This window comes from Ammospiza caudacuta, chromosome 11, assembly GCF_027887145.1.
Source record: "Ammospiza caudacuta isolate bAmmCau1 chromosome 11, bAmmCau1.pri, whole genome shotgun sequence".
Classification (NCBI taxonomy): Eukaryota; Metazoa; Chordata; class Aves; order Passeriformes; family Passerellidae; genus Ammospiza; species Ammospiza caudacuta.
This window is the reverse complement of record NC_080603.1, coordinates 6,770,604-6,794,994: the sequence shown is the minus strand read 5'-3', so window position 1 is coordinate 6,794,994 and position 24,391 is coordinate 6,770,604. Positions and strand designations below refer to the sequence as shown.

General features: G+C 48.5%; 3 protein-coding genes across 5 annotated transcripts; 1 reads left to right on the top strand and 2 right to left on the bottom strand.

The window, feature by feature from the left end:
* Positions 1–671: 671 nt before the first annotated feature.
* On the bottom strand, positions 672–9,452 carry D2HGDH (D-2-hydroxyglutarate dehydrogenase). Its single transcript, XM_058812362.1, has 9 exons — positions 9,029–9,452; positions 7,813–7,870; positions 6,763–6,902; positions 6,135–6,328; positions 4,838–5,006; positions 4,118–4,261; positions 3,566–3,708; positions 3,275–3,440; positions 672–1,680 (listed from the first exon to the last, which is right to left on the bottom strand). The coding sequence occupies exons 1-9, from the start codon at positions 9,297–9,299 to the stop codon at positions 1,406–1,408; spliced, it is 1,560 nt and encodes a 519-aa protein (XP_058668345.1). The 5' UTR covers positions 9,300–9,452; the 3' UTR covers positions 672–1,405.
* A 182-nt stretch (positions 9,453–9,634) lies between these two features.
* ING5 (inhibitor of growth family member 5) lies at positions 9,635–18,018 on the bottom strand. Of its 3 annotated transcripts, none has more exons than XM_058811906.1 (8): positions 17,836–18,018; positions 17,214–17,285; positions 16,426–16,592; positions 14,973–15,084; positions 14,192–14,285; positions 12,842–12,977; positions 12,600–12,661; positions 9,635–12,060 (listed from the first exon to the last, which is right to left on the bottom strand). In XM_058811906.1, the coding sequence occupies exons 1-8, from the start codon at positions 17,870–17,872 to the stop codon at positions 12,018–12,020; spliced, it is 723 nt and encodes a 240-aa protein (XP_058667889.1). In that variant the 5' UTR covers positions 17,873–18,018; the 3' UTR covers positions 9,635–12,017. The 3 variants fall into 3 exon arrangements, with proteins under 3 accessions (XP_058667889.1, XP_058667890.1, XP_058667891.1); XM_058811907.1 differs by lacking the exon at positions 17,836–18,018 and adding an exon at positions 17,427–17,577; XM_058811908.1 differs by lacking the exon at positions 17,836–18,018 and adding an exon at positions 17,410–17,549.
* A 25-nt stretch (positions 18,019–18,043) lies between these two features.
* Positions 18,044–23,808, top strand: DTYMK (deoxythymidylate kinase). Its single transcript, XM_058811909.1, has 5 exons — positions 18,044–18,189; positions 18,828–18,936; positions 20,056–20,146; positions 22,378–22,575; positions 23,057–23,808. Exons 1-5 carry the CDS (start codon positions 18,060–18,062, stop codon positions 23,165–23,167), a joined length of 639 nt encoding a protein of 212 aa, XP_058667892.1. The 5' UTR covers positions 18,044–18,059; the 3' UTR covers positions 23,168–23,808.
* Positions 23,809–24,391: the final 583 nt, after the last annotated feature.

Below are 24,391 nucleotides of genomic sequence, written 5' to 3'. Positions count from 1 at the left end.
GAGTGGTTTGGGTTGGAAAGGACCTGAAAGCCCATCCCATTCTACTTCTCTGCTATGGGCAGGGACACCTTCCACTAGACCAGGTTGCTCCAAACCCATCCTTCTGGTGGGTTTATCACTCCAGGTTATCCCAGGTATTATCCAGCCAGGTTGGGAGGGATAATTTTACACCTCTATGTGAGAGCAAATCCAGAAGCTGGGTCTCCAGCATCCTCTCCTCTCTGGCCAGTCCTTCCAGCACTGCAAACCTGTACATGGGACAACACTGACGCTTATTTGAGACAGCCTGGAGGCGGCACCACTAAAGAGGCCATGGCCAGATGTTGTTGTGGGCTTTGGGACAAGTGTATTAGATAAAACAAGTGAGGAAGTGTCTCAGGTTTAGCTGGGTGTGTATTAAATTACCATCTGTTAAAGGCAGGGCAGTTTTTCTCTGTTAATTGGCAGTTTATTTTATCTCTCCCCCAGCCAACGCTCCCTGCAGGAGATCTCTGCTGTCCATGGCCACTGCGTGTCCCTGCAGGGCTGATCCAATGCCAGCATCCCATGGGGAGATGCTCCGCCCAGGGGAGGAGCCAAGCATTCCTGCCTGGATCCAATCTGAGCCTGGCACAGCACAGCAGCCTTTGCCCCCTGCACTGCCAGAGGAGCAGCTTTCTGCTGCCCTGCATGGCCAGAGGGAGCCCAGGCCCATCTGCAGCAGCCCTGGAGCTGCAGAGGAAAACTCCCCCCTTGTGCAGGATCCCTGCTGCAGCAGAGCCACAGCTGGCACTGCAGGAGGGCTGAGCCCCCCTGGCATGGGGCTGGGACACCGCCCTGGCACACAGGGGGCAGGGACTGCTCTGACTCTGTCAATGGTTTTGTTTGTATTATAGCATTTTTATTTTAATTTTCCTAGTAAAGAACTGTTGTTCCTATTCCCATAACTTTGCCTGAGAGCATCTTAATTTCAAAATCATAATAATTCAGAGGGAGGGGTTTACATTTTCCATTTCAGGGGAGGCTCCTGCCTTCCTTAGCAGACACCTGTCTGTTCAAACCAAGACAGGAAAAGCAACACCTTCACTTGGAAGATTTACATCCACAGGCTCTCCTGTGTCTCTGATGCTTCACTTGCACAGCCAAGTGAGAAAATGCCTCCTTTGGCTGCTGTCACTGATAAATCAAAGCAAATCCAAGGGGACAGAGAGTTGGAACACTCATACATACACACAGTGTTTGGTTTCAGTGTTCAGACTAAGAGGAAACCCAGCAGCGTGTTCTTCAGCAAGAGCAACCCCATTCCTTTACTTGTTCCATCCCACTAACAAAATCAAAAAATCAAAATCCCACTCCATATTCTTGCTGATCCAGAGTGCTTATGGCCCAAGTGCAGGTGCAGAGCTGGAGCTGCTCTGCTGCCTCCTCAGCACGTGCTCCTGTCAGGAGCTGAGGGCAGAGTCTTGTAGGGGTTGAGGATCCCTTTGGGGTCCAGTATGGCTTTGAACTGCTGCATGAGCAGCACTGCCTCGTGGGGTTTGCTGTAGTGAATGAAGTGCCTCTTCTTGAAGCCCAGCCCGTGCTCTGCACTGATGCTCCCACTGCACCTCGCAGTCCACTCGTATACGAAGGGCTCGATGGCCTCCAGCAGGGAATGGCTGTAGGACTCTGCAGTGATGTTCAAGTGCAAGTTCCCATCTCCTGGAAGAAAATATTGCACAGCTGGGTCTGGGAGAAAAACCTGGTGGCCCTGCAATGGATACTCATTCCTGTTCTCAAACAACAGGGCCTTTGTTAGTCTGCAAGCAGTGCAAAAAGGACAAGCTCACTGTCCTACAAACGTCAGCCTCTCCGTGCACAAATAATTCAAATAGGATCTTTGCTTTTCCATGCTCCAAGTGCAATATTTGAGGAAAGGTTCTGAGTTAAGCTACTTTCAAACTCCAACTTTTGTGATTTTCAAATTCCCACTGTGCTGCATTAACGTTAGTGCCACCACCGTGATGCAATGACAAAGACTTGCCCAATGGCATTTCATAATGATTATTAGATTTTAACAGGGTCCTTCATCACTTTTTCTCTCCCTATTATGTTTGTGCAATGCTCTAAATGTGCTTTGGCACTGTGTCAATAGAAACAAAGAAAGCAGAACAATTTCTCCTTTTGCCACCGTGTGTGACAGTATTTGATTAAGCACAGAGCTGCTGGGTACTCCAAAAGACAAAACACACAAAGAAAAATACAACTTGCTCATCCTCCTCCTGCATCCTAGCAAACCCTCACTGCACACAGCTTAGTCTTCAAAGAGCTACCAACAGGAAGCCTTTGTTATGCAACGTGTCTTTCAAATGATCCCTAATCAAGTGTGCTCAACAGTGTTCCATGGTGTTTTTTTGTAAGAGAACAGCTCTCCTAAATGCCCAGTTTACCTGCTTGTAAAATCCGATTTGTTTCCCAGCAAGCTGATGAATCTATCAGCCTTTCTGTGCATTTATCATTATCACTCTCTGTTGGAGAGATATAAAAAACTCACAAAAAAACTGATTTCCAGTAGGATGAATCACTTTGGACAATAAAGTGGTCATCTGCCAAATGTGTCTAAGTTCATCAACCAAATTGATGGTCCAATTGAACAAATCACATATTTAAATAGAAAGTACACAGCAAGAAGATACAGATGACCAGTTCCATGGCTCACTGGCCAGCAACCTGCCATCAGTATATGGAAAACAATCTGAAAGCAGTGAAATTCAAATACCCTGATGCACCTTCCTCTTCCACAGCCCTCAATTTAAGCCTCTCACCCACAGCATAGAGGGGCCATCACCTCCTTTCCCAGCACCCCTGTGGCATTCACATTCTCTGACAAAATCCCTTTGCCCAGGATTTTTCTCCTGGGAAGCTGAGAAGCATTAGAGAAAAGGAAAACAATTCTTATCTCATTTGCTTCTCCTCTGTTTTGCTCATGTAGAATGAGTTTGGAGATTGTTTACCACAGGTGATTGTTTCATTGGATTCTGGTGTGAGTTGGTTTGACTCATTGGCCAAGCTGTGTCAGGACTCTGGAAAGAGTCACGAGTTTTCATTATTATCTTTTTAGGATTGTGTAGGTATCCTTTCTGTATTCTATAGTATAGTATAGTATTAGTATAGTATAGTACAGTACAGTATAGTATTCTTTAATATAATATAGTATGATAAAGTGATAAATGAGCCTTCTGAGAACATGGAGTCAGACTTATCATTCCTGCCTTCCTCAGGGCATTCCCTGCAAATCCAACACACCCCCACTTACCCAAGTGGCCATAGCCCACCACGTTTTTGGCACTCTGGCCCAGCCGAGCCCTCATGTCAGTGACAAGGTCATAGAGCTTCCCCACAGGCAGGGAGATGTCGTACTTGTACACGTAACCCTCGTGAGTGAGGGCCTCGGTGATCCTCTCCCGCAGGCTCCACAGCACCTGAGCAATGAGGGATCACAGAAATCCAGTTAGCTCTTGGGTTCCATGCATACACCAAGAACACCTCCCTATATAAAACACAAATCCACCCAAAGAGATTTGTAGGACAGGAAACACTGACTTGCCTTTATTTTCTTCTTGTCCGTTGCCACAGTTCCATCAGTGACCAAACCAGAAGCCATGGCCTGCTCTAGGAAGTTGTGCAATTTTTCTTCATCATGAGTTGAGTTGGAGCCCGAAGTTTCAATTAAAACATAAAAAGGGCTGTCTGAGAATGAGAGTAAACAAAATAAGTAGATGCCCTGGGGCAAAACAGAAGAATTCAGGGCAGATTTTGGAACTTTCCCCACATGTTATGTGCCCAGACTCCCTGGTGCCAGAGAGAGCACTTCACTGACATGCTAGATCATTTATTAAGCAACCACTTCCCAGAAAGCTAGCAGTTTTGTGAGGACAAATACAAGTAAAAAGTCTCATCTTAAAAGATAAAAGGTGTTTGGAATTGATATACTAGATACGAAAATTATGAGGGACGCCCACACAATCACCAACCTTTTAAAAAGTCAGTGAGTCAACTTTTTAAAATGAGTCACTTTTTAGAAGTGTTTAAAAGTAGTCTAAAAATCCCCAAGAAGGGGATTCCCTGCCCCTTTCTGCAGTGTGAATATCACTGGTACCTGCCACTGGGCTGGACAGCTTGAGGTGTGTCTCAACCAGTTCCATGCACTTCTCATCCATGAACTCGTAGGCAGACAGGATCTCACCCAGCATGGCTCTGCAGGTTGTGAATGTTTCCAGAACCTTGGCAAAACTCTGACACCCTTCAGACAGAACAAACAGCAATCAGGACCAAAAAAACAGACACCACCCCAAACCCTCTGCAGGTTTCTGAGAAGTAAAACAACCTCAGTGAAGGTTCCCCACAAAGAATTCTGGACCTGCTGAGGGACATCCAGAAGCAGCTTTTAAGCAGCCTGGCCACATACTGATCCAGAGCCTGACCTGCAGATGTGATTTCTCAGCCTTGCCTCATCACCTGGTCACTCACCTGACTCCTGGATGGTGGCTGCCTCTGCCTGCTGTCACAGTTTTGTCCTGCTCATCTCCTGAGTCTGTCAGGCCAAGGCCCTCCCTCACCAGTGAGGGGACTGTCCTGCCTGCCTGCTCACCCTGCTAAGCTCCTGGCTCCACTTTCCTTACAGAACAACCTGCCCTTGCAGATATTTCAACAGATATTAAATACCTGCACAGGTATTTCAGCACAGAGTCCTACATTATTTCCCAGAAACCAGTTGATGCTGGCAGTGCAGCTCAGCAGGCTGAGCAATGCTTTCCCCTCTCTATCCCTACTCCCAGCCTTTGAATTCAGGTGTGAAATCATTCATATCAGCTTCTACCTAGGAATGCCACATTCACAGCCTTAGGCCTCTGAGGACAGAGGATGGAGACAGCAGTGATAACTCCCAAGGTGCCCTCGGATCCGATGAAGAGCTGCTTGAGGTCATAGCCCGTGTTATCTTTGCGCAGAGAGGTCAGGCAGTCCAGAGCTGAGCCATCAGCCAGCACCTGTGGGAACAGGGGCCCAGTCAGAGCACCTGATAGGAAACTGCTGCCTTTGGGAATGAACTTATCACCAAGTGATGGGAAATGTCACTCCCCTTGAGCTGCAGCCCATTCCCACACTGCTCCTCCATTCCCAGCTCTTCCCCTGTCTATGACCTACCCAAGCAGGATAGAGTAGGTATTTCCCTCCTATTTCTTTCCTTCCATCAGGACAAGTAATAACAGGAGATCCACTTTGCTTTGCTTTTCTTACTAATGGTGGAGAAGACCAGCCATTCTCTGCAGCCCTAGCTCCCACTATCCAGCAGAAACAAGGAAAGCTACTTGAAACAGTGAACAGTTAAGCAGAATGAAGTAAACCCTCTGCCACTTAAATTAAGGCTGAGTATCTCCTAGACAGGTTATTAAAGGCTATTTTCACATTAGAGCCAAACTGACCTCAGACAAATGCTCTCCTTTCTAGTCTTCACAGTAAAACAAAGCCATGCTTTTGTTCCCTGCCCAAATTTTGTCCCCAGCCATAAAAACTTTCATAACTCCTAATCCAGCCTTTACATCCCAACGCACTTGCCAGCAGGACAGGAGCAGCTGAGGAGCAGCAGAGACTCTAGGGCAACCAGCAGCCAAATGAACCCAAAGCAGACAGCTCTGTTATGGGGTGGGCTTTAAACCCTAAGGTAATCCTCAAAGTCCCATCCAACACAAACCAGTTTGTGATCCTATGATTCTATTAAAATCCAAGAGCAGCCACTCTTGGATTTAGAGTGGATTTAGAGCAGCCACTAGGAGAGAGTGATGCAGGACGGATTTAGCAGAGTGTTCCAGAGGAACCAACTCCATGCAGATAACCTGGGATGCTCCAACCCTTCCCTACCTTCTTTTCACTTGTCTGGATCAGAAAACCGCCTAACACCACCTCTGTCAGCAAGCACTGGAAGTCAGAAACTGGAAACTGCAGCAGCAATAACATGCTACAAGCATGAAGATGTGCTGGCCCTTCTCAGAAGAGCCCACCAAGGAAAAGAGTGGGAGCCTGGAGAGGAACGTGGCAGTGTGCTGGACAGTTAGAGGAGCAGGAAGCAGCACAGCAGAGGATCACACAAGAAGGGAGCTGCCAGGTACTCGCCTTACCACTTGCAGGCCCAGCACGGTCCCTCGCAGAGAGCCGTACCTCAGCAGCCGCAAGCCGCCGGCGTTGGTGGCCACGTTCCCCCCGATGTGGCAGCTGCCCTTGGCTCCCAGGTCCAGGGGCATGATGAACCCCTGCTCCTCCAGGTACTCACTGAGCCTCTCCAGCACACAGCCTGCCTGGCACACAAGGATTCCTGCAACACAAACACCATGCTACAAGCTGATGGCCAAGAAGAAGGTGCTTCCTCAAGAAGCAGGAGCAGTTTGAGCAGATACAGCCACCACTTTCTTCAAAACTTCCTGGGATTCAGTTTAAATGCACAAATCTGTGCATGATCCAGGGAACTGCCCCTTCCTCAAGCCTCAGGGAGTTTTGCTATTGTCTCAATATCTCATCACCCACAACTCTGGACTGGTAAAACACAGGCACATTAAATGCATCTCTGCCTGTTGTTCTCCCTCTTTGAACAGAGATTCTCACACCAGCCTGAACCCCCAAATCCAAACAAACCTCCTTATGAAGCTGCTGGGCTGAACCCTGCTGATCCTGCTGCTACCTGTTCCCAGGAAAATGCCTGCTTTGTGGCCTGGGGCTCATTTGTGTGCTTCACATCCCTGGAATATTTACCAGACACCTTGTCAAAGCTGATGATCTGGTTCATGAGAGCAGTGGAGAGAATGATCTCATCAAAGACAGGAACACTGCCCCCAACAAGGCCTGTGTTGCCCCCCTGAGGGTTCACTGCCAGGTTCCTCTCATGGCAGTACCTGGAAAGAAAAAGGTTTCTGAAGTTTTATGCATTTAAAAGCCATAATCAGTCTGTCAGAGAAGTTTCACCTCTACGTGAATGTTGACTGTTGTGACAGCACTCCTTAAAATTAAGCAGCATTTCACAGAAAAATGAAATTGATGGAAGGAGAGAGTTTCAATGGCAAAGTGAGAAAGAGCAGCTCCTGTCTGAACTCAGCCCAGGGCTGAGAAAAGAACCAACACCTGAGGTTAGGGCCCTGTGGATCTACACATCTGGCACACATCTGCCTGGAAAGCACTGCTTATGTTTCTACAGCAGTCTGTTTTAACAGCTTGGGCTCCCCAGCCATCCTCTGGCAGTGCTTTCAGACATGCTGCCCTCCTCATCCCAAGAAATTATACCCTGCAGGCGACAAAATGTGCACCTGTGCCTCGGCACCTGCCACATCCCTGCCAAGCAGCACCCAGCACATCCCTCTGAGCTCACTGCAGCTCCTGCACAAGGGATGGCACAGAGCCCATGGCACCAGAGCTCCTTGAGCAGCCCTGCCTGCCTTCCCTGTGCTCTGCATCCTGTTCTAACAGAGCCAGGAGCACGTTCCTGCAGCTGTCAGCTCCTCAGCCAAGCAGTGACCTGGCACAGCACTGCCCAACCAGGGCTGTGCTCACACCAGTGAGGGTAAAACAGACCTTCAAACTGCCTGGCTCTGCCCTAACCTTCTTCATCTTTTCAAACAGACCCTCCTGAATCTTTCACAAAACTGCTCTTTTCTAATTTCTAATTTTAGCCATTTATCAGAGCAGAAAAGTCATGAAGAAAACTAACTCAGCAACTTAAGGAATTGATGTCTGAACACCTACAAGCTCCCTTCAGGTGCTGGATCATCCCTGAGTCAACCCAAGCCCAGCAGAAAAGGTGTGTGTTACCTGAGAATCTGAGACACCTCGGCCGTTGTCTGGGGCTTCAACACCAGCTGGCTGCAGCCTGCAATGAAAGCAAGGGACTCTCAAGGCAAGCTGTGGCTCTGCAGAGGTCAGAAAGAAACAGGGGGGAAAAGATGAGGTGGGAAATAACAATGTTCCCTCCACTGTTAGGCATTTCAACCACTTTGATAACAGATATTTCAACAGCAGCCTTTCCCTTTAAGCCCTGCAAAAAACTATGCATGTATTAGGTAGACTTGGCTGCCACTGGAGGCAATGGGAAATTATTTAAATTCTCATGAAATCTTTGAGAGAAGCAAGAGAGAATTCACAATGCTTGATTTGGAATCACAGGATGATTTGGGTTGGGAGGGACCTACAAGTTTATATCATTCCATGGGCAGGGACACCTTCCACTATTCCAGGTTGCTCCAAGCCCTGTCCAGCCTGGCCTTGGGCACTTCCAGGGGCAGCGCCAGCTGCTCTGGGCACCCTGTGCCAGGGCCTCAGCACCCTCACAGAGAAGAATTTCTTCTCAATATCCCAGCCAGCCCTGCCCTCTGGCAGTGGAAAGCCATTCCCCCTTGTCCTGCCACTCCAGGCCCATATAAAAAGTCTCCCTCCCTCCTTTTAATAAATCCCCTTAAAGTACTGAAAGGCTGCAATAAAGTCTCCCAAAAGCTTTCATATTCTTTTCTGAGGTTCAGTCAAAACTGTTGGCTGAATCAACTTGTCTCAGGAAAAATTAATTATTAAGTTAGAGGGTTTCGATTTTTTTTTTTTTTTATTTTTGAGAAAGCCTTTAAGTTTACCAGCTATCAGGTAATTCTTAATGGAATCAATTTATGAGAAAAACTCATTTTGGATGCGCAGGCACTCATCTGCTCTCTGGTGACCAGTGACAGGACCGAGGGAAGAGCTGGAGCAGTGTCAGGAAAGGGTTAGGGTGGATATCAGGGAAAGGTTCTTCCTCCAGAGAAGGCTCCCCAGGGAATGGGCACGGCCCCAGGGCTGCCACAGCTCCAGGAGCATATGGATAACACTCTTAAGCACAGGGTGCGATTGTCGGAGTGTGTGTGGACTCCATAATTCTCATGGCTCCCTTCCAACTCTACGGCCTGTACAGATACGATCCGCCATCAATAAAGATAAGCTTTCCTTTAGCAAACTCCTTAATTAACAGAGGCACGGAGGAGGTTTCACCCCGCAGCTCGCTTACCTCGCACCGACTTCAGCCAGTCCACATTAAATGGCTTCACCTCCTCCTCGCCGGTGATGACCCTGCCGGGCATGAGGCGCTCGAAGAACGCCACATCGCCATCCGCCAGCCGAGCAAAGGGCAGCCTGCGCACCGCGTACCGCTCGCAGGTCGGCACCACCTCCCGGGAGCCAGCACAGCCCCTGGCCCGGGGCACACCGGGGAGCTCCCGGTTCGCTCGGCAGCTCCTCAGCCAGGCGGCCCCGCGGCGCCACACGGCTGCGGCAGCCATGGCAAAACCCGCGGCTCCGCTCCGTGAGGGCAGCGCGGCACTGAGGGCAAGCGAGGCTCTTCCGCTACTCCCACCGCGACACGCAGCCTCCCCAGCGTGGTTTAGCGCGGACCGGGAAGGAAAATTCAGAATTAGCCCGGTAAAACGGGAGATTCCAAGGACGCTCGGCGGCGGGGACGCGCCTCACTCCCAGCCGCCAGGGGGCGCTGCCGCCCGCCGCGATGAGCGCGAACGCGCTCAGCGCGCGCGGGCGGCATCGCCCCCTGGCGGCCGGAGGTTGCAACAGCACCCCCCTCACACTCATTCCCGCCAAAAATAACACATTTATTCCCAAAAATACTTTATTTATAATATAATCCAACATCTCCAAGATTCAAAAATACAGATATACATTTTTTTTCTTTTAAACTTTACATTCCTTAATTTTTTTTTTTCGGGAATTGGGTGAAAGTCGGTACGGACCTCCAGTTTGGATGAGCTGCAGTAAAGCTGGGCCCCCCCCCTCCTTTGTGGGGTTTTTTTTTGGGGGGTAATGTTTAGTGGGGTATTCCTTTTGTAGGAAATATTTTAACACTGTACATTCAAAAGTCAGAAGGTTTCAATCTTTTAGTAAGCAAAAATGAAGGCTGCTGGTATTTCTGTCTACAAGGAGTTGTAAAAATTCTCTACAATCAGGTGTAAAAGGGCAGGAGATGCTCCTGAGCCCATCCAAGCCCTGAACTGGCATGTTCCCAGTGGGAGAGTTTATTGCTGGTATCAGATCTCAGATGCTTTACACATCACAGGTGTTGTAAAGAACAGAATATTGTACCTCACACTATTCATCATTCCTAGCAAATTATTCTTCCTTTTAAGGGCTCTACCTTCCAGAGCTTGTTTTCCTTTTTGCTTTGCTGGTTCAAGTGGAAAATGCTCTTCAAAACCCCAAAAATACTTCTAAAAATGTGGGTTTTTTTATCCTACCTGACCAGAATTTTAGAGCTGAGGGAAGTCATCTCCACACTGGCTCACCCAGAGCTGCTCCCTTCCCTCATGGCACATTTCCTGCAAGATCTCCAGAGTGAAATTTTGAGATTGTTTCCAATCAAATGCTTAATCCACAGCAATAACAAAGCTTAGGAAATCCAGGAAGAGAAGCTGCCTGCAATACCATTGTGTGGGAGGGGAAAGATTACAGGCTGGCTCATGAGGTACCACAAATTTGCTCTCATGAAGAGGCACGAAGAAGAAGAAGAGGGCTCACTGAACCCCAGGTTTGTGTGACTGCTGCTCCTCCTCATTCCATCCAACACTCTGGCTTAATAATTTCCATGTGCTACTCTGAGGGAGAAATGACAAATGTGTATCAAAAATGTGCATTTTCATGCACAGAACTGCAGGAATTTCATCTCTCTGTGATACAATGCAGTAAAGACACCTGCAACACCACACTGGAAATGACAGCACCCTGAAGACAAGGATTTTTGCCCAAAATCCATCTCTTTTTCCTGCCATAAATCAATGTTCATGGAAAAGCTGCCTCACAACTGAGAAATTTCTTCTACATCAGCAGCAGGCACAAAGCCCCACAAAGAGGGAAGGAGAGGTGGCAGGAGCTGTGTTCTACTTTCCTTCACTGCAAAACACGAGTAAGAGGCTCAGTGTAACAGGAAAAGCCTTCTTTCTTTTGAAAGCAGGTGCCAGAATCTGAGTAGAAGTGTTTTTAACCTTCTGTGCTGTTTTTTCAGCAGAAGAAAAATTTATCTGGGAGTTTCTTGGTGCCTTTCAAGCAGCCTGTACCAAGAGCTCCTGCAGACTGGTACGGAAAGCAGCACACAGCCCTGCAAAGAGCTGCCACCAACACCCACTGGGCACCAGAGCCAGCAAAGTTCAGGAGTTTGGGGCTTTTTTTTTTCCTCCTTTCACCAGCAGGAAGGAAACCTGGAATACTTTCCCCACTACATCTTTCATTGAAGGCAGGGAAGCCTCATGATGCAGGAGACAGATACAAAAACAAGACTTTGCTCTTCCCTCAACCTCTGTATCTCAGAGGAAGGAAAACACAGATTTTTGCTTTCCAGCTCCTGATTTCCTCTCTCTCTTCTGCTACAGCCACTAACACTGTGCTAATGCAAGGATTCACATTCATCATCTGAAAGGCAGCTAGACAAGTCAAGAACATGCAAATGTGGCCAATTAAAAAAAAAAGACAAGAAGTTCTAACAGAACATTCCTGATGGCCTTCTTCAACAGCAGAGCCACACCATCATGGGAACAAATAAATATCCTCATGGAGCCTTTCCCTAAAACCTGATTTCCTGATTTACCCATGGGCCACACAGGCAATCACAGCTAGCAATTCAGGCCTTCATCTTATTTGGTGAATAAATCCAACTTTCTCTCTCTCTCCAAGAATACTGCAGGTTTCATCTTCACAGTGATGTACTCCAAGAATCTTCAGGGAAATGGAAACAGCCAGAAAAGGCAACACCCTCCCTCAGTATTATTGTGCAAGACTAACATAAATAAAATCTCCGTGGCAAAGGGATTTGGGACTCCCTCCCAAAGTCATTGTCTTAGGAAAGAACAGGAATTTCAACTGGCCACTGGATAATTAAATATCATACCAGAAAAAGATGGAGGATAGACTAACAAAAAAGAATCAAAGGTAATATTGCAACATGAATGAAGGAATATATTAAATTCTTCTTGCCTCGGCGCTGTATCCCCCTCTACTCCTTACTTCTTTTTCTTTCTTTCCTGAACACAACGAGGACAAAACCTGTAGGAAAAAAAAAAGAGGCAGCAATTAGCTCCTGAAATTAACAGCACAGAGACTGAGAATTGTTTTTAACATTTGGGCACAATTAAGCCTATTTCTGACAGGCAATTTGTTAATTTGATTAAAACGGTCCATTAGATAAAAGTAACAACCCCACAATCCTTTCCAAGATAAGCACATAGTAAAATCCTGACAAGTCTTCAAAATTTGCCTCCAGAAGTGAAACAAAGAGGCACCTGGGTCTGTTTTAGGCACAGCCACAAGCAGTGACAATGCAAACCTCAAATGAAACATGTCCCTGTGTATACAAGCCTCAGGTCAAAACCTGCTCTGTTTATCAGGCAGTTTTGCTCCCATCAGTACCTAAAACTTCTGTAGAAATAGATTTTAACAAGAAGGTTAATCTTGTATCTTCTACCCTCAAATTAATCCCCAATCACAGAGGATGCAAACTGTCTGGGTCACAGGAGGGTTTTAATTCTTGCTGAAGCAAACTGCAGCCTGATAAAGACCCCAAAGCTGAATGCTGTCACACTCACCATTTCCCTTTTGGTTTGGTGGTCAGGTCCACACATGCAAAGTGGAACCACTCGATTGGGCACTGCAAGAGAGAAAGGAAAAACCCACAGAGGAGATTGTTAGTGGCTCACAAACATTGCCATCATTTGGTATGAGCTTAGTGAGCAAGGACTGAGCTAACTGAGCAAGAACCCCCTCCTTGGACTGTACAGGGTTGGGAGGCAACAAACACCTGAAAGTCACTAATTTCTCAAGTGCTTACATCTGGGTTGTCACAGCCAATCATCTCTCCATAGGACACCTGGTGACACAGGCAGTAGGTGGGCTCGTTGGGATCCACTGGCATGTCCAGGACATCTGAGGGATGCACTGACAGGATGGTGTCAGCAAACTCAGACCTGTGGGCAAGGACAGAGTCAGGACAAAACACTTCTCAACTGCAGACAGCACTGTGTTACAAGGGCATGGCTCCCCACTGCCAGAGGGCAGGGTTAGATGGGGATACTGGGAGGAAATTCTTCCCTGGGAGGGGAGGGAAGCCCTGGCACAGGGTGCCTGGAAAAGCTGCGCCTCCCTATTCATGAAATGCTCCTGGCCAGACTTGGAACAACCCAGGTTAGTGGAAGGTGTCCCTGCCTACTGCAGGAGATGGAATGGGATGGTCTTTAAGGCCCCTCCAAACCCAAACCATTCTGGGATTTGATGTTTTCAAGATGTAAATCCTACTTGGGAAAATCAGTGTTTTGCAGTATCTTCCCTAAACCACACTGGGCCTGTTTTAGAGTTTGTTTTACATTACCACAATCCATAATTAAAATCATAAGGTAGGTTGGATCAAACACAGCATGACAGGAAAGAATTAAGAGAGGGATTTGTAGCTGTCATGAGTAAAGTAACAAAATTACCATACAGATCACTCCTGGCTGTGGGTACAATAATCTGTTTGGGGTTTTTCCCAACCTGTTTCAATATAGATTTTTTTCTCATTGTCAGGTATGAGTGAACTCTCTTACCCTGACAGGGATGTGCTGACATGCCTGTAGCAGAGCATAGAAACTACTTTTAGTTTCCTGGCACCTGAAAATATCATAATAAACCAAGCCCCTATAATATAAATCCCATCTCAGAGAGGGGACAAGCTTTCCTCCTTGCCTCTCAAAATCAGATTATTCAAGGCTACCCAGGACACAAGTCTGTGAAAACAACCCCCCAAAATTCTCCAAGATTTCTAGAACAGCAGCACAACATCAGTTTCTGTCCTGATGGCCAAGTGAATTTCTTTTACCATCACAACCACAAGCAACTGTTAAAAATAGCCCTGTGACAAAAATCAAAGCTATTTTCTCTCAGCTTGCCAACAGCAACAGGAGACTGATCTTGTCCTTCCAGTCAGAGTGTTCCAAGCATGCTGAGCTTCCACATGCCAACCAAGGAGTTAATTAACAATGCTGGCCTGTCCTAAGCAGGACATTAATGAAATGGAGTAAGACCAGAACACTCTTAACACTGCTCACCATCTGGACATGACTCATAAACAGGGTAATATGAGCCTGTGGAAAATTCATCAAGTGTCAAGCCCAGGGCCCTGGAGCTGTGCCTGGCTCTGCCTTACCCTCCTTTGAGCTTCTTTTTCTTTGGTGTATCTTCTTCAGATGTTCTCCTGCCTCGACCACGAGAGCTTCTTTTGTCTTTCTGACTTCGTCCCTCTAGAAAGGAAAAACAACCCCATCACTTTATCTGAGTGGCAGAAACATCCCCAGCTGCTCTTTTGATGCATGAAATCCCTATTTAATATGCAACTGAGTAATCCTTATTATATATGTAATTGAATATGCTGCCTGAAATGCATTTTAAGCCACAAGTACACCAAATTAATAACAACTGAGCACCAAGCTCTTGTGCTTGTAGTTTTGGCAATAAAGCATGTCATAAACAGCATCACACTTGATTAGACATGCAGTGGTTTTTTTCATCTCAGTGTATTTTAAACACAGTTAATAGATTACTCAATAACTAACATAACTTTTATCTCCACCTTCTTGCTCCTACCCCTTATTTCATTGTTCAAAGGCATAAAGCTGCGCTGCTGCTTTTAATTTTAAATCATCTTTTAATTCCTAATTTCTCCCAAAGCTAAGACTGTCACAGCAGTGCAGTTTTGGCACAGCACCCTCTTTAGAACCAGTAACAAGCTCAGGATGAAACAGTGCCAGTAAATTTGATCCCAGCACCACATTTCTCTTCATCTCTTGCCCACTCTAAGAGCATTAAAAACAAACAGAACAACACATTTCTTTCCTTCCTCCACAAATAACAGCTTATTTTACATCTCAGCTTTCCTGCTTTGATACTGTGTGCTGAAAAAGGTTCCCAACTGTGTAAAATTCACCCACTTTTCAGGCTCCTGGATGCAGGGGTTTCAAAGTCGCTGCCTTCCAGTTTATCTTTGAGATCAGCTTCAAAGCGCGCCAGGTCCGCATCCAGCCGGCGGATGTGCTTATCCACCTGCCCCGAGAGGAAACCACAAACTGAACTGCACAGAAACACCCAAAAGCAGAAAAAAAAGAGCCCCAGACAAAAACAGGAAGGGCTCAAACTCGGCTGTTATCAGCAGGAGCAGTGTGGTGGGGCAGAGCGAGGCAGGAAAGGGGTATGGGGTGGGGAAAGGGAAATGGCACACACAGAGGAAACGAGGAGGAAAAGCACAAGGATCCAACCCCTCCACAAGCAGGCAGAAAGGAAGAAGGGAGGCAACAGAGAGTTAAAGCAACTCAAACTAATGATTTTCAGAACAAAACAAGATGAGAGATACTAAAAAAATTGGTTTTGTCCCTGCAATTTTCAAAATTGAAAGGTAGTTCTTGAAATGTGTCAAGCTGAGCAGTTTGGGTTTTTCCCATGGTATCCACTGTCATGTGAATCAAAGTTTAATAATAAACACAGACAGAGGGTGGCTATCCTCAATATCAACTCAACACACACTAATTAAGTACCTGGTACTACTCTGGCTGCAATAAAGTGACTTTCAGAACAGGGATTTCAAGTCATCTCCCCCAAACTGACTGGCAATTTGTTAATTGTGCTGCTGCAATAGTTTGTCATTAAATGAGTTCATTAGTTATCCAGGGCATTGATATCCTGGGACATCATTCCCTTTTTTGCAGTGTTTGATAGCAGCCAAACACCTACTGCAGCTGCAGCAAAACCCCAAGCATCTCTGCAAGCTGGACAACAAACACTTAATACAGTCAAAATGATTCCCCTCACTCAAATTTCATCCAGGGGGTAAAATAAGTGGAGATGAGAATTATTCAATGGACAGAAGGAAAAAAAAAAAAGTGGAAAGATGCATCTTAAGAAATGGGATGCATCTTAAGGAATGGGGTTTTCTCCCAAGGTCCACAGAGGAAATTTAGATGTCCAATAAACCAAGGCAACAGAGCAGAATTCCTGCTGTTCCTCCACAACACAGCACAGCAGTTGGCTTAAAAAAAAAACCCAATTTGCTTTTAACTAAGTGTGTGCCACATAAATTATCAGTGACAGAGAGCTGCTGGGGAGGAGGGAGTGGGGTAAATTTGCTGGCATTATCACACAGCAGAGGAGTACTGCTGATAAAGCCACCTCCAAGGGGGATAATCTCACTAATTCTTCAGCAAAAGAGAAACCTGGTGCCAAAGGAGAAAGTCTTTTGGGAATGGCAACAGAGAGAAACATAAAAAGGACTAATAATTTGTTTTGATAGTAAATGTAGGTCAGAAAAAAAGAAAAAGTGAGGGTAAGCTGACACTGTGAAGCATCTCCACGTGCAGCATTCCAGAGGATGCCCATTTTTCCATGGCTCACCATCTCATAGGTCTGCATGGCCAGCTGCACTTTGTCATCACTGTACTCCTTGCACTTGCTGTAGGCACTCTGGATCTTCCTCAGGTGCTCCACCCTCTCCTCAGGTACCATGTTCTTCACAGACTCAATGTAAGCTGCTGCCAGGCTGTCAATCTCTGCTTTCTTGTCTGGAAAAAAAAAAACAACAGGCATTTTTGCTTTTCTATTTCCATTTAGGAGACCCTTCCTGACAGCTGTTATGCTCCCCTCAATTCCTTAATGCATTTTCTTTTTTAAAAACAAACCCAGTTAAGCTAAAGGTGTTCATTCTTTTCCACTTGTGCTGTGATTCTGCTTTCTTGAGCGTTCTACAGCTAATTCAGAAGTTGATTTACAGTTAATTCACAGTTAAGATCATGAACTGAACCTGTGGGTTCACAAGTTTCAGAACATTTTACTAGTTGGGCCATCACTTACTGCTCTGATGGTTCCAAGTTAAAATAATTAACGTGCAGACAGATACCAACAAAAGCTTCAAAAAGGAAGAAAAATCACCCTGTAAGGCACACAGGAGTCTAGAACTTGTAAGATATGGAAACAAGTGGAAGGAAGGCCACTGAGTAGAGTGATCACAGAGCTACGAATGTTAACTGTAAACAAAATCAAGTCGTGCCATGTGAGCTGGATCCTCACAGGAGAGAGGCAAACCCTGAAGAGCACTGAGCCTGAGAGAAGGAACAGCCATAACCTCTAAAGCCCGGCCTCCAGGGGGCTCTCCCGGCTCTGCCTGCCGGAACACCTGCACGTACCTTCTGTCCTCTGATCCAGCTCCCGCATCAGCTGGAAGTTCCTCTGCAGCTCGCACGGCAGATTCTCAATACCTACAATAAAAACGCTTCTTAATTCTCTGAGCAACCTTGCCGATGAAAGGTGTCCCTGTCCATGGCAGGGGCTGCAACGAGATGAGTTCTAAACCAAACCAAACCCAGCCTGGGATTCACGCACCGTGAGTGCCCGCTCACCTCAGTAGGCTTTGAGTGTTGGAACCACCCAGAACCACGGCCCAGCCGAGGGGGCAGCGGGGCCGTGAGCAGAGCAAAGGGGCGTGAGCGGGGCCCCGAGCACAGGGAGGGGACGGGAGCAGGATCCCAAGGGGAAGGAGCGAAACCCCCACCCCGCAGACCCCCAGAGCCGCCATGGCTTCACTCCCACTCCCCAGCGCACACCGCTGACGTAACCCGACGCCGGCTGATGACGCAATCCCGTGCCGCCCCCCCCCCCCCCCCCCCCCCCCCCCACTCCCCCGCGCTGCCCATGGCGCAGTTTTAATTCCCGCGCTGCCGCTGCCGCCGCCGCCGCCCCCGCCCCGATCCCGCCGCCCCCGCCCCGTTCCCCGTCCCGGCCCCTCCGCCGCCCCCGCCCCGCGCTCACTGTCCAGGTAGTGCTCCAGGTACATGGCAGTCGCCATCTTGCGGCCCGCGCGCCGCTCCCCGCCGCCCGCCGGGCCCGCATGACAAGGCCCGCGGCCTCATCCCGTATTCACGGCCCGCCCGCCTCCCATTGGCCGCCGCCGCCGGGGGCGCTGCATATTCATGAGGGGCGGGGCGGGCGGCGATTGGCGGGCGGGGCGGAAGGGGCGGGGCCGGCGGGCGGCGATGGCGGCGCGGCGCGGGGCGCTGATCGCGCTGGAGGGCGTGGATCGCGCCGGGAAGAGCACGCAGGGCCGGCGGCTCGTGGAGGCCCTCAGGGAGGCCGGGCACCCCGCCGACCTGCTCCGCTTCCCGGGTACGCTGGTGAGGAGGGAACGGGCGGGGAACCGGCCGGAGGATCTCCCGGCGCGCCCGAGCTCTGGGCGGGCCCGCGTTTGAACGGAGGGACCGCCCTGCTCTGAGCGATAGAGCCCTCCCACCCTGGACGGACAGACCGCCTCCCTCCGACAGACAGACCCCCGGGTGGATAGACCCGTCCCGGACAGACAGACAGACTAGGGTGGATAGACTCCTCCCGTCCCGGACAGACAGACGGACAGACTCTCATCCTGGGTGGACCGAGCTCTTCCCCCCCAGCCTGTCACAGGCAGGTAGATCCAGCCCTTTATGGACTGACATTCTCCCACTGTGGCAAATAAACATCCCCCTCACTCTGGACAGACCTCCTGCCACTTCTGATGAACAGACAGACAGACTGATCTCAGCCCATCCTGACAGACAGACTGACCCTGCCCTGCTCAAACCAGCCTCCCACCCCTGACAGACAGATCCCCACCATGGATGGACTGACCTCATCCCATCCATGACACACAGACAGACGCTTCCCTGCTCTTACCAGCCTCCCACCCCTGACAGACAGACCCCCAGACAGACAGACACCCCTCTGGGAAGAGCAGTTCAGGACAGCCTTTGCATGTTCTGTGTTTCCTGCAGACAGAACGACAGAGATTGGGCAGCTGATCAGCTCCTACCTGGGCAGGGAGAAGAACCTGGAGGACCACACCATCCACCTGCTCTTCTCTGCCAACCGCTGGGAGCACGTGTAACGTGGTGTCTGCTCACTTGGGAAAGGAAAAGGGCTGGGGTGGGGTCCCATGGGGTTTGAGCTGGCAGGGGGCACAGAAATACAAGAATGTGATCCTGTTGAGACAGAGGAACAGGCTGGAAATGGGGTCTTAAGGGCTCAGATTTAATGACAAAATGGTTTGGGTTGGAAGGGACCTTAAAGCCCATCCAGTGCCACCCTGGCTTGGGCAGGGACACCTTCCACTGTTCCAGGTTGCTCCAAGCCCTGTCCAGCCTGGCCTTGGACACTGCCAGGGATCCAGGGGCAGCCACAGCTTCTCTGGGCACCCTGAGGTGCCTGCCCACCCTCACAGTGAAAAATTTCTTCTCAATATCTCATCTAACCCTGCCCCTGTAATCTTAGATCAGATCCCACAGTTTGGGGTTTTTTTGGAATCATTGGTGCCATATTTCCAACTCCTGTGCTGGATTAAAACATTGGGCAGCTGAGACTGAACCAGTTCAGGCTGTGAATTTATTCTCTTTCCTGAAGGTGCCCTGCTTTGCCAGGCAGCCCCTGTGGGTGACAGGGCTTAAGGAATTGTGCCCAAATTTCCCCTGGAGCCAAAGGCTGTGTTCAGCCATGACTGGCTGTCCTTGCTTTAGTCACAGAGCCTGTGTATGGACATGGGGAAATCACTGTTGGCTGTTGTTTTTACCTAGAAATACAGATTCCAAAATGTTCTCATTTTGCAGAAAAGCTTTGCTGGCTCTGCTGTAGTGGCAGTAGAAGACACACAAGTGAGCTCTAAGAAGAAGTGTCATAAATAAAGGTGGCAGAGCTGATCACAAAATCTGCTGTACCACCTACAAAGGGAAGAGGACCGAGCTGTCCATGTCAATATAATTAATTTGTGATCTTGCTTGGAATCCCTGGAGCTGCCTAGAGCAGTGCCCAGTGCTGGCACCCTGAGTTTGGGTGTCATGAAAAAGAGTGTTTGGTCAGTGCCTGGTGGGGAATACAAACAGCTCTTCACCTGCATCACAGCTGACCTCCCTTAATGATGAGATATTTTGGAGTTTTAGCTGAGCTCCTTCCATTCCTGTCACCACAGAGGAGTGCAGCTCTGTTATTTTATCTCCCCCATGGTTCCAGACCGATGATGAAGGAGAAGCTGCAGCAGGGCATCACGGTGGTGGTTGACAGATATGCCTTCTCTGGAGTGGCCTTCACGAGTGCCAAAGGGGTGAGTGACACCTGCAGCAGCCCCTGCCCCTCTCTTGCACCAGGCTGTTGGTGTGGATGGCCCAGGGGCCATTCCTCTGGGAGGTGAGGGGTGGAAGGGTCAGCTCAGATTTCAACATGGCCCCACGCACCCCCACACCAAACAGAAAAACTCATTTGGTGACTTTTTGTAACTCTGGACTGGAAGCTGACCTGTGTGACTCTGGAGAATGATTCTGGAAGTTTATTAAAGACTCTGTGTACTTGCTCAGGCTGCTGGCCCATCAGTTTGTGGAACAGAACCACATGCATTAGAAGGGACCTGTGGAATTCAGCCTCCAGCAGGGCTGACAGAAGCAAGCCTCTTGGGCCTACATCCAGCCAAGGTCTGAGTATCTTCAGGGATGTGGATCCATTCCTTTCTCTGCTCACCTTCAGAGTAAAAGTGGTTTTCTTCATTTAGCCTGAATTTCCCACTTGTCCTTGCCATGGGCAGGGACACCTTCCACCATCCCAGGTTGCTCCAAGCCCTGTCCAGCCTGGCCTTGGAAACTCCCAGGGATCCAGGGGCATCCACAGCTTCTCTGGACACCCTGAGGTGCCTGCCCACCCTCACAGTGAAAAATTTCTTCTCAATATCCCATCTAACCCTGCCCCTGTAATCTTAGATCAGATCCCACAGTTTGGGGTTTTTTTGGAATCATTGGTGCCATATTTCCAACTCCTGTGCTGTACTGGATTACAACATTGGGCAGCTGAGGCTGAACCAGTTCAGCACCCTCACAGGAAAGAATTTCTTCTCAATATCTTGGGAATTCCCCCTTGTGCCTTTTGGCTTTCAGAAAAGTCAGCTCTGTCAGCCTCCCTTGGAGCCATTCTGCACAGACACTTGTCCCACTCCCTCAGAAGTGTCCTGTTCCTGCTGAGCAGCCACCAATCCTCTAGGAGTGGCCACAGAAGCTCCAGCCATGCCTGCAGCACCAGCTGTGACCTGCATTCATTCCTGCCCAAGCCTTTTCTGCTTCCTGGAAGGATTGATGAGATCCTGGGCCCCCAAGCCCTGCACCCTCACCTGCATCTTCTCCCACCCTCCTGCTTTCCTGGACATTGAGACAGATGCATTGAAGCATTTAGGTGCTAATTGGGTGTCTGCAAAAGCCCCAAATTAAGAGCCAGGATGTGTAACACAAGCTGATCACCCCAAAATAATGATCCCAAATCCACATGGGCACAGCAAGGAATGCCCTGCTGCTTTCTTGTGGGGGAAAAAGGGTGCTTAAAGTGTCTGCATTTCTTTGGATGTAGCTGGTGACCTGGAGGTCTCAGCTATGTGGATGCCACCCTTGGGAACAGGGATGGCATCCTTTGCTGCTGGAATGGGCCTCCTCTGCTTCTTAAAAGCTGGAGTTTGGCATGTTTTTCACTCAAGAATCATTCCCAGGAGAAGGGGAGATGTTGATGCCCATACCTAACACAGAAGTCTGCTGGCTGCCAGATCTCACACCCAAAATGTTGTGGCACTTTCAGCTCCTCTTATCCCCTCATGGCATTGAAAAACCCACTGCACATACATGCCAAAAATACCCATTTACCAGGATACAGAACATCTGGGGAGAAACTGGAGGGCAGATGTGCCAGCTCTCTTAGAGGGATTTAAGATGTGGATGAGCAGTAAGTGGACTCTGTAGTCTCACCAACATCATGGATTCATTCATGGATGCCCTGGTGAAACTCTTCAAACCTGTCAGCAAAATGCAAAAGCTGGCAAACTGCATCTGTTGTGTCTGGGCTGAAATTCCTGGGGAGGTGAGTATTGGGAAGGAGCCTCCATGGGCTCAGAGAGATCTGCATTGCAGCTGTGTGGTGTTTGTGTTTGGGAGCAGCTTTCTTCTGGACTCAGCAAGTTCTGGAGTGGTAAAGGCTGTGTGGAGGCTCAGAAGGTGCCTTGGTGGAGCTCAGATGGGATCTGCAGCAGAGGCATGAAAAGATTTCACTCTCTCCAACTTAAATAGGCACAGAAGGTGCTGAACACCTGACAAAACTTGCTCAGCCCCAAATGAGCAGGGCTGAATTCCCACATGCTCAGCTGGGCTATCACCTGTGCAGTTCACAGCCTGTGCTGAGTTTTGGTGTTGGCAGGGTTGCAATCCCTGCCATCCTGGGCTGTTCCTTCCCCACCTCACTCTCCAGCCAACCTGCTGCTGTCCTGTCTCTGTGTCTCACCTCACACTCTCTTGTCCTTGCTTGGGGCAGAACTTTGGCCTGGACTGGTGCAAACAGCCTGATGTTGGGCTCCCAAAGCCAGACCTGATCCTGTTCCTCCAGTTAAACCCAGAAGCAGCAGCAGAACGAGGCAACTTTGGACAGGAACGTTATGAGACCAGCTCCTTCCAAGAGAAAGTTCTTCAGTGCTTCTATTGCCTCATGGAGGACAAGAGCCTCAACTGGAAGGTGAGCATTAACTCTAATGGGTTTGTCATGGACTGGGATGGGGGTCTTTAGTGAGAGCTCCCAGATTTTGCCTGTCACATCCCTGTGCTGCCCCTTCCCACTTTGCTCAGTTGGACCCATTGGGGACCAGCCAAGGGCACTGTGAGATGTGGCAGAAAGGGCAATTCCCTGTTCCAGGAGACCTGGGATGAATCCCCAGCTTACCTGCCTCTGTCACACACCCCAGACACTGCCACCAAAAAACATCCAGCAGCAGCTCCTTCTGTTTACCTTCACCCATCCTCACTTCTACTTCTGAAATGTCTATTCCTACCTATTTTGATTTCTCCAGAAACTGCAGAGAGGAGGTGTAATTAGCTCATTTCACTACTCTGGAAGAATAACATTGAGTAATGGGGGGTAAGCAGATGTTAACAGCAAGGTTTTTCTGATTTCTGTGTTCTCTGTTATCTGTCCTGTATTTTTGTTGTCTTGGAAACAGACAGTGGATGCTTCAAAGAGCATTGAAGACTTGCACAGAGAAATCAAGTCCATTGCAAAGGAAACTATGCAGGAGGTTCAGAATAAACCTTTGGGAGAACTCTGGAAATGAAACTTCACACAGGTCTAAAAGAATAAAGGAAAGGTCACTTTTTGTATCTTCTGCACTTGGATGACTGTGACATGCCAGCAGCAAAGATCCTGTGTATTCTTTTGGGTCCAACATGCTGCTGATGTCCTTTTTATTTTCTGCTCCTCCCTTCCAGCATGCAGAGTCCCTTCTGCATTTTTTAAATGAGCATGCCATGAGTGTGTATAAAATTCCTTGTCAAAACCTCCCTGTTCCAGCTCCAGTCCTGGAGTGCAGATGTGGATGTGGAGCTCAGGGCCATCCCTGGACACAGACAATTCCCATTTTTAGGGAAATGCCAAATTTCTGATCATCCTCTAGAAATGCATCCCCCCCTGCTCAAACCAGTTTGTAGAGGATTTGCTAATAAATTACTCTTTTAAGCATTTGGCACAGGGCATTTTTTTCAGTATGATCATTTATCTTCTAAAAGGATATATGGGAGGTGAAAGTGCTGCAGTTTAGGCACTAAACCCAGGGAAAACTGTTTGCTAGAGCTGTGGGAAAAAAGGGAGAGGTGAATTCAAGCCTTCTCCCCAGCTGTGAGCAGGTAAGAACCTGAAATAAGTGGATGTGCTCATAGCAAGGCCAGTCTGGAGGACAAGTGGCACATAAATTATTTTAGAGTGGCCAAGATGAGAGGAACAGTCACTGGTGGCTCCTGCACACACCCCAGTGCAGTTTGAAAGCAGACCAGCTGTGAATCACCCAAATCACCAGAACAAACGTGAATATTAATAATTTCCAAAGGACACTGAGGGATGGGCATGGCCAGGGGAGTTCAGATCTCTCTGCTGAATGTTTGACTCACTTTCCAGCAGGGTGGACTGCTCTGATCTCCACAGACTAAACCCTCTCTAACTCAGAGAGAGGCAGATTGATTCAGGAGCAGGAAGAGGAAGCTAAATATTTAAAACATTGCTAGTACAAGCATCAGCTATAATGGCAACAGCTTCCCCTCACAGCTGCCCAGCACTTGGCAACCAGACACTCCTGGTGAAGGAGGTGAGCCCTGCAATGCTGCATCAGGCCCTGACAGTAACACTGGGACAAGGCAACACTGAACAGCCAGAAATGCCTGTTAAAGATCTAAGGGAGCTGAGCTTAGCTCTGTCATTGGGGTTGTGTGAACACTCAGGTAAAATCTTGTCTGGCAGAGCTGTCCTTAAAACATACAACCATGAATGTGAATTAACAGTAGAATCA